At 34.4% G+C, this 12,225-nt stretch overlaps 1 protein-coding gene across 1 annotated transcript; it reads right to left on the reverse strand.

The window, feature by feature from the left end:
- Window positions 1-693: 693 nt before the first annotated feature.
- On the reverse strand, window positions 694-1,689 carry LOC101571565 (vomeronasal type-1 receptor 4-like; the record flags this gene model as incomplete). Its single annotated transcript, XM_004644690.1, has 1 exon — window positions 694-1,689. A coding segment is annotated over exon 1 (996 nt), but the record flags the coding sequence as incomplete, so codon positions are not given.
- Window positions 1,690-12,225: the final 10,536 nt, after the last annotated feature.

A 12,225-nucleotide genomic window follows, 5' to 3' on the forward strand; every position in this document is an offset into this window, starting at 1 on the left:
CCTTTGCATTGGAGGACATATTTGTACACTGTCTCCTTTAAGCATTTCAATTTTCCGTATCCTGAGATTATCACTCGCTGTAGCACACAAAGTGTTGAAGTTCTTGCCAGCAAGAAAGACTAAAAACAGATCCCCAAAATCATGTTCTCTGTGTTTGGTGTTCTGTAGACTGTATCATCTGTCTCTATAGTATGCAAATCTGTTATGCACACTAGACATTAAAACTTCATTGCACCCAAGTTTCTTTTTGCCTTAAACAACCAAGGAAAGAGAACTGAAAAATATCAGCACATAGATCTGCCAAAAAGACAAAGGAAACCCATAGAAAGTGCTTGTCAAACCTCTGTCTGCTTGTCTTTTCTTCATTACAACTCACTAGCATGGTTCCTTGAAAAAGAAACTAATTAAATATTTTAATCAGTCAACCAAACAGTTAGAAGTAAATACATTTAATTTACCTCAAGAAACACTCTATTCAGATAGATTAGATGTAGACCCAAAATGTGTGCCAAAACCGGGTAAATCTTCTTTATTTACCCTCATTATTCCCATCAGCACCCCACATTCAACCAGGTGAAATGCTTATTAGTTCTCTTAAGATATGTGTCTCTTGCACTTCTGTATTCCTTCTCATAGTTAAATGAGGAAAAACAAAAAAATAATAACAACATACAATTACATATTTCCTTTAATTGGAGAAATTTTTGTGTTTCTTATCCAGGCAAACCAGAACATAGATAGAGAGGAATCCTGACTTGTGACCAGAAAGGGGCTGATAGTAGGGAAAAACAAAGAAATAAAGCCAAAAATATTCACCAACCACCAACTGAGATTATAAAATAGGGCAGCAAAAATGTAAAAGATGGAGGAGATGATGTAAAATGATACAAAGTTGCTAACCAGGAAAAGGATGCTTTTGGTGGCTTTTGACTCATGAGATCTGAAAGACATATTAGTGCTATGAATGTTCTTAACCTGCTGTTTATGTCTGTAGAGGACAAAAATCATAGAGCCACTTGTCCACACTGTAAGCAAAATGAACCCAATCTCAGGGGATGCTACTAAAGCAACATAGACTGAGACCAGGGTTGGCTCATAATCTGCAACTGTGCAGAATGCTGTATGTCTCTTCCTTGTGATGTTTTGGAGTTCTGAACTTCCAGACACCAGTAACATATGCAGAGGAAAAATGAAATTTACCCCCATGCGCAGCAGCCAGCAGAGGGACATGGAGAAGCCAATATATTTTGTAGCTTTTCTTTTAAGATTCTTCCAACAAGAGTTCATGGGGCTGATTATGATAGTCTGGAAGACGCTCAAAAGGCACATGGTACAAATTGCCATAGCCCTGCCCACTCTGATAGCATACAAGTTAAGATTGCAACTAAATTCATTGAATAAATCTTTCAACCCAAAGGCTACCATTGTCTGGGATGGTCCCTTTGAAAGAATTACTAAAGAATTAGCTAAAAACTGGTTCAAGAGAATCACATCTATGGACCTCAATCTTCTTTCTGTATGCTGACGGAAAAAATAATGGCAAAGTAGAGAAAAATTTCCCATAATTCCAACCACAGTTTGTAACAAAAATATTGTTCCTATTGCCAAGTCCCATGAAGCTATTTTTTCATTTCCTTCTAAAATTTCTTTTAAACTATGTTGGCAATTATTTCCTTGAGCAAGGCTCATGTTTGATATTTGACATGAAAATTCACTTTGGCTAATGCTCTTGTGGTACTGGAAAGATTTCAAGAAGTACGAGGAGATGGAGAGAATTTTCTTCATATTTCATGGGTTAAGCCATCACTAAGCAGGAGTCATTGATAACCTGAAAGGAAAGATGATAATATGGAAAGAATTAAATTGTAACATTTTCAGTAACACTTAATTTTTTTCTTGCTCACACTACAAAAAATCTTCAATTATCAAAATCCTATATACCATAGATTAATTGTGAACAAATTTCTGGCGTAAATATTTAACATAAATATAAAACATTTTAGTACAAAGAACTTCTAAGGACTTGAGATTATTTCTTACAAAATGTTTTAAAGATATGGATGAAATCACAAATTAGATCATGTTAAAATTAAGAAGGAGTTTTCATCAAAATTCAAACATATGCAATGTGTAGATGACAGAGACCAAAGAATAAGGACATGGAAAAGAGAAAAGACCAATAGAAGCACAGTATTCATCTTAAGGAATTCTTATGACAAATGAAAACCTGGAAAATATTTCATCTCACTTTCAGAAAATGAAGTTATTCAGATGGCAGTGTGCATACTTAAATTATTATATGTGTTCATTAATCAGAAAAATACTATGAAACTGAATGACAGGAAATAACAAAATAAGATTATGGAAAACAATTAATGTTTTTCTATAAATATGTACAGGTATTCGGTGAAACTGTTCAGTAGAATCGATAGAAGTTGATAATATGTCACCTTACATTGTAATAATTTCATTTTCATAAATTTACACAACTAATAACCACAAATGCATCACTAGGCAAATCATACATTCTATATAATAGGATTGAGTGACTCACAATTGCCCAAATCTCAAAATCATCCATGTGCCTACTAACAGTGTAATAATCCAATTAATTCAATTTCACGCTATAGAATAAAACAGCATTTCCAATGAGCAGCATGAATAATATTGAATAATTATGATGAGCCATCTAAAACTCTCATGAAGTGCATATAACCAACAAATGTGGACATTTTCACTTATATTCCTTTATATAAAGTATTAAGCAGACATTAGGGATGTAATAGCTCAGATGTCAGAGCATTTATTCTATTTCTTCACTCCTACATATATGCAAGAAAACTACAACATCAGGGAGAGTTATCTAGAGGAGACAGATGGGTAATATGGACAAATGACCATATAGCACATGTCTCTTTGTCTGTTACAAAGAGAATTGGGTTCCATTTGTGAAATTCTACTGAGCTGTGACCTCACAGCAGAGATGGCTCTTTCATTCTTTGTGCATGCATCTCACTAATAGCAGTCAGAATAGCTATCTGGAAGAAGTGTTGAGAATATGTGTGGCTAGCAAAATGTATCCATGCAGGATGACTCTCACATGTGGGGCAACAAGCACAAGGAATGATATTGAACAAAAGAACTTTCCAGAAGACAACAGTCATTTATTATATCCCCCTTTTTTGTTTTGCTTTGTTATAGATAGAAGTTCCTTTGCTATTAAAGTACTAGTATTTAGAGAAGTCTTTAAAGGACCTTTTAATATTTGAAGACAGTCTAAAGATGGTAGGTACTTGAATTCAGCAAAATAACTCAATATAGTCCAATACTTCATAATAGAAGTGGGATATCAGTAGAACTGGTATTTATCAGAAGCTGTTGACTTAAGCCTTTTACAGCTCCGCATATTAATATGGCATTACTTTTATACCTCGTGTTTACACTTTTCTGTTGGATGGTTAAGACCAAGTTAAAGCAAGACCTATATAACTAAAAATGTAACTTTTGCAACTGACAAGGTCAGTCGAATCCCCTCAGGATTTAGCCTGAAACCATGTACAGAACCTTGAAAATCCTTTGTCAGTGTCAGCCATCTGGATGACTCACAACCTTTGCTTGACCAATTTGCTCTCTGTGAAAGCCTGAGAGAATTATTTTTATCTCTAGGTGACTCTCCTTAGGCACATTGTACATCACGGAACCCTTTCCTCTGTGGCTCCATATTCTCTTTGATCAGAAAATTTGGAACACCACTGAGTTACAGGATGTCACAGCATAGGTTCTCCTATGTCCTGAATCCTCACTGATCATGAAGGGATAGGGTCAAAATATTGGCTATCCTTATAGCTCCTCTATTTCCCTGATTTTCAGTCTGAAAAACTTAGTTGTTCAACATCCAAAAGAGAAAATTAATGATGTTGCTAACCTTTAACAGAGACAATTGAGCTTAACATCACTATCTGCCTGAATATCAAATGCCTTAGATATAGCATGGAACTGCTATTTTCCAACAACTATGGATAGTAGTTAGGATAGATATACAGCTACTTTCCCTTCATTCAATGAGAAGAACGCTTTGTACTAATATTGTTTACACATGATGTGTTGTCTACATTAATGCATATCAAATGCACATTTCCTCTGAATAACTGCTATGAAGACAACAATATGCAATGTATTAATTATCATAAAATGAATGAAAGACAAAAAATAAAATAAAATATGGAGAAAAAAAAACAAAAAAATGTATCCATTAGATAGTTATGCTAGGTATAGAGCTACTTTCTCTTACTTCATTGAGAAAAAGTTTTTTACTAATATTGTTTAGAAAAAAATGTCTGCATCTTGTCTTCTGAATAACTACTGTGAAGACAACTATATACAAGGTATTAATTATTGTAACTGCCCTACTAACCTGTTTTGAAACTGTTTTATTGCTATTTTATCTTTTTTCTCATTAAAATGAATAAAAATATAAAAGAAGAAAAAATAAGAAATTTTCCAGAAGAATGGCAGTACTACTCAACTTTACTATTGTTGTTGTTGCTGCTGCTGCTATTGCTGCTTTGGCTTTCTAATGGTGTGTATCTTGACTCTAATTTTGTCATGTTCTCCAGAAGAATAGTACTGTAAATCTTTTCGGTTAGAGACATCCACCCTGCTCCATTTGGAAATCATAAATGTAACAAAAGTGATGGGAATAAGATCTGAAGAATTAAGTAGAGGGAAAGAATCAGGAAGAGATGTTAAAATTGGTTAAGGTGTGATATGTATATGTACTGATTCCCCAAGATGAAAGTAATCATTGTATATCAGAAACAAACACCACCTACAAAATACAAATAATATAGAGTACATGAAATACAAGCAGTATAGTGTAGATGAAAACGGGCAAGCATTTGTAATTGGAGGAGAATTTATATTAAGTTCTCTACTTCTGGATTTCCTGGAGTTGATCACAAGGTCTATAGAGACTCAAGACACAGGTTATGACAGTGCCCATACCATAAAACTTTGTTAGACCAGGAGAAAAGTTCGAACCTCCAAACACTGAAAACATCATTAGCTGAGAGTGTGCAGGGTTTCTATTGCAGAATACAGAGGTGTACCTTGAAAACACTTTAAATAAGAATGAGTCCTGAATATGTACAGGAATGAGGCTTGCCCCATTTTTTTTCCTATCTGTTCTCTGTTCCTTCATCTTAGTGCATTCCTTATGTTCAGTATCTTTCCATTTTACTATATCCATGATTAATTTCAGATTTTATTTATTCTGTCAGGTTCTTACACTAGGGAAACCCCATGATGTTTACAAATGTGGGTCTGATTTATTTCAATTATTTATGTAGCCTCTAGTTGCACCCACATACCTATTAATTTTTTTAAATTTTTTTTTACTTTTAAAAGAGAATACAAATTACAATTAAAAAAGAACAAGTGATACAGAATTTCACTTAACAAAGTAAAATGAATTTCATAGTATTTCTTGTAATACATAGTGTTGTCTTCCAACCAGTTACACAATTTACATGATATATGCATTTAAAATTGGAAGAAAAAAAAGAAGAAAGAAATGTATAAGAAATTAAGAAGAGAAAAGGCACAAACAATTGAAAAAAGGAGATGAAACAAATTAAAGTATTAACTGCTTTTTTTCATAGACCAGCTGTAATGTGCAGTGCACTTGTCCAAAAAATCCTGCTTACATACATAGATAAATCTCTTTCCCCACTCTGTTTCCTGTCTGTCCACTCAATTCAGTAACTCCTTTTGAATAAGTTCATGCCCTTTTCCATTATCTACTGTACCCTTCAGATTCCATTTTTCTCATTCAAGTTCTCACACTAAGGAGACAGCATGATGTTTGCACATGCAGGACTGATTTATTTTATTTATGAGTATGCTCTCTAGTTGCATCCATTTATTAAGAAAGACTCAAGTTTATCTAGTTTTATAGCTGAACAATACTCTATTGTGTAACCATACCGCATCTTCTTTATCCATTGTTCAGTGGATGGGCATCTGTTTTGTTTCCACCATTTATCTATGACAAGTTGCACTGCTATAAACATGGGTGCATATATGTTGCTGTGGTATGAAGTTTTCAGTTCTTCTGGAAAAATACCCAGCATAGGAATGGCTGGCTTGAGTGAGATCTCTAATCCTAGCTCTTTGTAAATCTTCACACTGATTTCCATAGTGGTTGTGCCAGTCTGAACTCCCATCAACAATGCAGACAACTTATTTTCTCCACAGTTTCTCCACCATTTCTTACTGGCTGACTTGACGACGTTAGCAATTCTTACTGGGGTGAGATAGAATCTCAGTGCTATTTTAACTTGCATTTGTTGAATGACCAATGATGTTGAACATTTTCTGATATAATTGCTTTCCATTTGTATTTCTTCATCTAAGGAGCGCATATTCATCTCAAATGCCCATTTTTGGATTGGGTCTTTGAATCTGGCTAGCCTGATTTTTAAAAACTCTTTATATGTTCTATATACAAGGCCTTTGTCAAAGGGACAGTTGGGTATAATTTTTTCTCAGTTTGTGGGTTTTCTTTTTACTCTGTTGGAGATTTGCTTAGACCAAGAAGGTTCTCTGTCTGTAAACAGTATTTTTTAAAAGTAGCAGTTATTGTTTAACATTTTCACTTTGACTAACTATATGCCAATATCTATAATCTGAGACTGTACAATGAAGATAACAAGGTATAATACAAATATCAGGGTTGAACACCTCTCATCTTGTTCTTCTAAATATGTACCATTTCTGATGTTTTATCAATTAGTATACTTTTCTTAAAATATTTTTAAACAAAAGAAAAAATAACAGAATGAGTGAGAAGTCACTGTTTTCAGTGTTCTTTATCATTACATATAAAATAAAAGCCAGAATGGCCCCAAGAAAGAGAGGCTCTAGGAGTCACACTACACTCTGAAATGAGGACACTATCCCTATTACAGATTTTTGTAGTTCATCCTGCTGCATCTTGGTAATGAATATTCATCTTTAGACCACTGTCCTACCTATATTTGAATACATAGTATTCATATTTACTAGTACCTCACAAAACATGGCCATAATGCCCTACATACGTTACTTTAATTCATGCCTCTATTTGTGTGATCCTTTGACTCACACAAATATCCTGAAAAGCAAAGAGGTCTCAAACACAAAGAGACTAAGAAGTCTGTCTAAATTAGTGATAGAGTCGACATTGAATATTCCTTTAGCCAATTGGATAGTCAGTATCCGAACTGCTGTGCCATAGGACGTGTACATTTCTCAAATAATGCAGGACTGTAATTTGTTTTTATTTCATGTCCTTTCATTTCACTTCATTGGCCTTTTAAACTAATTTTGGTATCACAAGTTTCCATTTTCATGTAAACGCTAGCAGCATATTTCAAGATCAAATATGAATACAATATTAAATAACTTCAAAAATGTAGATGTAGCATTATCCTTTAATCCTAAAGAAATCATCCCCCAATAATCTGAGTTTATCAATGAAAGACTAGCTTAACCTTGTTTTATACATAGAAATATTCATCTGCTAACATTAGAGAAAGAAAAACAGTAGGACAACTATTAAGGAATTTACAGAGCAATGTTACTGTGCTTCTGAACTACGATAAATGAAATGCTGATAATGTGTATTGTAATAGAATAAGATAGAAGGTGCTTCATCACTGACTCATGTTTAAAACGTAAGAAGTGAAATTGATGTAGATTCATGAAATACATGAAAACGAAGAGGATATATGTAAAATAAAATGTAGCAATCTTGAAACCTAAACTATTGTAGATATTGGAATCCTAAACTCAAGAGAAAAAAAATCTGAAATATAAATGAGTAGCCAGTTGAAAGTGTGCTAAGTGTTTGAATAGAGGAATCTAAGAAATGCATATACGTACCCAAAAGGTATAGAAAAGCATGTTCGGTAGCACTAAAGTTATGGGAAGTGCAAAGAAAAACTACAGGTTTCATAAGTAATAAGACCAATAGCCAAAGATGACAAGTGTCCCAGAGATGGAGAGCAATTGGAATCCCAAGCACTGCTCTTAGGAATGGACACTAGAAAAAAAGGATGTTCCACAAAAAAATGGAATACTGTCAACTCGTCCAGCTGTCTCACTTTAGGGAATTTATTCAAATATGGAAATCTGTATCACAATGCAATGTTAAAATTTCCATGTTCATTTCAGCAGCTATAAAAATAACCAATGTGAGGAAGTGGCACTCTTTTTCATTGAAGAATAATGGATAAAGAAGATGTGTAATATAGATACAATGGAAAATTTCTCGGCCTATTCTCCAGTGGAAGTATTATTTAAATAAGGGATGTTATTATGAGTGACATGTGTAATAAAGAAAAATGAACAGTGCATAACCTCATCTACTTGTGAAATTTACATTACAAATGTATTTAAGAAACACAAAGCGGAATCCTTGTCACCATTCTTTGCTGGAGGGTACAAAGCATAATGTCCCAGATAAGCAGCATGAATAGATTCTAGAGATTGTCCACAGGACATTATTATTAGTTGTACTCTATTGCACAGCTTATTAAATATCGAGAAAATATAAAATAGATGTCATGCAAAGTAATCATACTTTACTGAAAGATATTTTTCTCTCTTTCAGAGGGTTAGAGAAAATTTTTAAATCAGAACAAATACTGAAAGTTTATTCAGTATGAGAGCTGTTGTCTATAATAGAAAAATGTTAAACTACTTTTATTTAAATGATTCCTCAGTTTTGAGGAAAAAACGGTGTCTCCCAAATGAAAAACACAATGTGTCTCCGATGGCTTACAACTACTTTTTATGCTATCTTCATCAAATATGCAGATCCACACCTATTTAAAACACATTTTTACTCCATAAATAATTTCATATACCTGTTTTCCACATAGATATAGGAAGTTCTTACCACTGCATTGAACACTTTCTCTTAGCAGAAACAGATGTTATACATATTAAAAATAATGCTGCATGGGGGCTGGGAAGACAGCTTAGTGCAATAAGTGCTTGCCTGGCAAGCGCAAGGCCCTGAGTTTGATCCTTGGTAGACTCTTTCTCAAAATTTAAAAGGAAATAAAATGAAAGAAAGGAAGGAAGGAAGAGGATATATGCACAGCAAATATCTTTCAGCACTACAACTCCTAAGTACATAAGGCCTTATTTTTTTTACCAGAGGGATAATTCACAATGTCCATACACAGTGGTTTCCATTATACTAGAAGCCCCAAGTAGGTGGTATGGATTCTAGGACATACACCTCTTTCTCTAGCTGAGAACACATGAAGGGTTTATTTTTTTTCTATATTTGCTCATAACCTGTTTCCACCTCAGAATATCTGATCCTGACTTAAGCACTTATTCACATTCTTTCCTTGTTGACCCTACCATCCAGCCTGAAATACGAAATACTCACCTGGCATCTTCAGCTCTTCAAGATGTCTGGGTCAGTTTGATGCTCATGAGAGCCACCAGCACTGGTGAGGGAGGCAGCTGGACCCTGAGATTAAATCTCATGGATCTGTGACTCCCCTCCTGTGTGAATTGTAATTATCCCTTCACCTGTATTGAAACTAACAGTGAGGGCTTGGGGAACCTGGGACATCAGAAGAACTTTTCTCATTATGCTCATTAACGAAGGCAGTTACAACTTTCTTGTAAATATCTCCAGTGGAACCATTAAAGTTAAGGGCGATATTTACACTTTTATGATCCCTGAAAGTTAGAAAGATTAAGGGGTATGGTGGTCTCTCCTATGTGAGGAAATGACAGAGAGAACTTTATATCCAATTGGATACCCTGCTTCTCTGCAGTCTTCTCATTTTCAAATTTTACAATGTTAGTACCTGTCCATAGTACATAACATCCTCATCTATCACGGAGAGTTGACACAATGTATATAGCACATATATATTCATGGTTTATCCCTTTTCCTTCTTTATCATCTTCTCATCCTCCATGTCTCCTGTTTCAATTTATCCTAAAATTTATATTTTATTTTATTCTTTTCTTTATTTATATTTTTTGAATTGTCATGTAAAAGTACCCATGTGATATTTAAAAATTTTTTTATATTTGATATTTAGCAATTGTTTTTCTCTTAACATCATGGTCTCACAGTGCATCCAATTAGTTATTGATAACTCAACTTTTTTCCTTCATTATGGTGCATGCGTTTGTGTATACATACATTTTCTTCAATGCCTCATTATTTTTGTATCAAGGTTGATTGCACAGATTCATTCTTGTGAATTATGTGTACAGATATACATCAGTAATATACTAATTTTATTCCTTAGGGTATACTAATATACTATTTGTAATATAATAGAATAGTATATTAACACAATAATATACTAAATCAATTTCTAGGACTTCTGAAATTCATGCGGACTACTTTTGTATACCAGTCACAAGTTGTGAAGAAGTAAATTTCAGCTGAGATAAAAAAGCCTATAAATTCCCATTTTAATGATTTAAACCATAAATTTGCTATGTCTTCTAAAGTTGCATAATTTAATTGAACAACATTACTATATTAACAAAGCCTTAAGGTGCAGAGCATTTTGGTGACATCTTAGAGATCTTAATTTATTGTAAAAACAACCTAAAACACCTGGGAAAGCTACATGCATCAATCAGTCGTGATGTAGGAACACCTGTGCATCTCTTGGAAATGGGCTAGAACACAGCAGTCAAGCACAAGCAAGAACAGAATAACACTCTTGGATCGGTTACTTGCAAGCTTCCCACCAAAAACTCCAACTTTCCTATATTTGTGCTTTCCGTGAAATCGTGAGGGATTCTGCACACAATTAATAGTTAACATCTAAGGAAAAGTCCAACACTAAATTTGTGAACAATGAAGAGCAACATAATGGGAGTAAACTCTACATACAAAGGTATGATATATCTAGATAAAAGTTAGCTGTATATTTACTTTCTTTGAAGAAGTTCAAGAGTGGCATTGCAGTGTCTTTATTAATTAACATTGCTGGAAGAGCCAAGCAATCAGCAGGGCCCAGTGGGTCGACTTCACTTTGGCAGACCACAATGGAAAGTAGCCAAACACAGCATCCAGAAATAAATCAGGCCCAATCAGTCAAATTCAAGTTTAGGAGACCCAGAACACGTGAACTGAGGCATATGGCTAGGGCCAGGGAATCCCAGACTGAGGCTCAGAACTACAGAAGCACCCTCAGAGCACAGAGGTGGGAGCACATGACTGGGGAGAACTAGTATGCATCAAAGATTCCAGGTATATGAAGGGAGAGGCCCAGACAGACTTCATGGTAATTAAGTTAAATACAAATTCCCAAATTAAGATCTTTTTTGTTATACAACTATGCTTGCACCTGTGGTCTAAATTTCAAAACCATTCAACAGATTGTGAATTTCTAAATGTCATTACCCATTATTAGTATTGTGAATTGTACTATTGTAAAAAGGACAAAACATCTGCCTTAACCACATGTTCTCTCTTGGGTAATAATATTGGGTGGTGTTTGGGTAATAACCTTACCAAAGCCTTATACTGAGTGACAGAGGACAGAGTTCAACAGAAACCAATATTTCACTGTGAATCAATACAGAGGGCAAAATCTTGGGACACACACAAAACAAAAATCTCTGATGCAGGAGATGTACCAAAGAACAGACTCTACAGAGAGGCTCAGATTGCACTGTTACAGCTACCTACTATCAGACTTTTACAAAAAGGTATGAAAAAATCAAAATAAAGAGTTCTCTCTGAAATATAATATGACAAAAGCAGGTGAAAAATGCAATCTCAGGACCTGAGCCTAGCTAGAACAAAACAAGGAGACATCAGCATAGAATAAATTGGAAGTCACACATCTGAAATCTTTGAAATAACAGCAACTGATGTAAAGAAACAACAGCAGAAGGGTATATAGGAAATCAGATAACAAATAGTCTCCTGAATAATAACAGAAATGATAACTATAATAAAAATTATTAAGTGTTTTTAAAGAAAACACTGATTTAAACAAGAGGAGAATAGAAAAACTAATGGAAACCTTGAAGAAGTAATATATGAAAGAAATGGAATGCATAAATCAGATTCAAAGAGATATACAGGAGATTAAAAACCCAAATAAAGGGCCAGGGAGATAGCTCCGTAGAATAAGTGCTTGTCTGGTAAGAACAGGGTCCCGAGGTTAATCCTGGTAGGAC

Source organism: Octodon degus, unplaced genomic scaffold (genome assembly GCF_000260255.1).
Source record: "Octodon degus isolate 3935 unplaced genomic scaffold, OctDeg1.0 scaffold00206, whole genome shotgun sequence".
Classification (NCBI taxonomy): Eukaryota; Metazoa; Chordata; class Mammalia; order Rodentia; family Octodontidae; genus Octodon; species Octodon degus.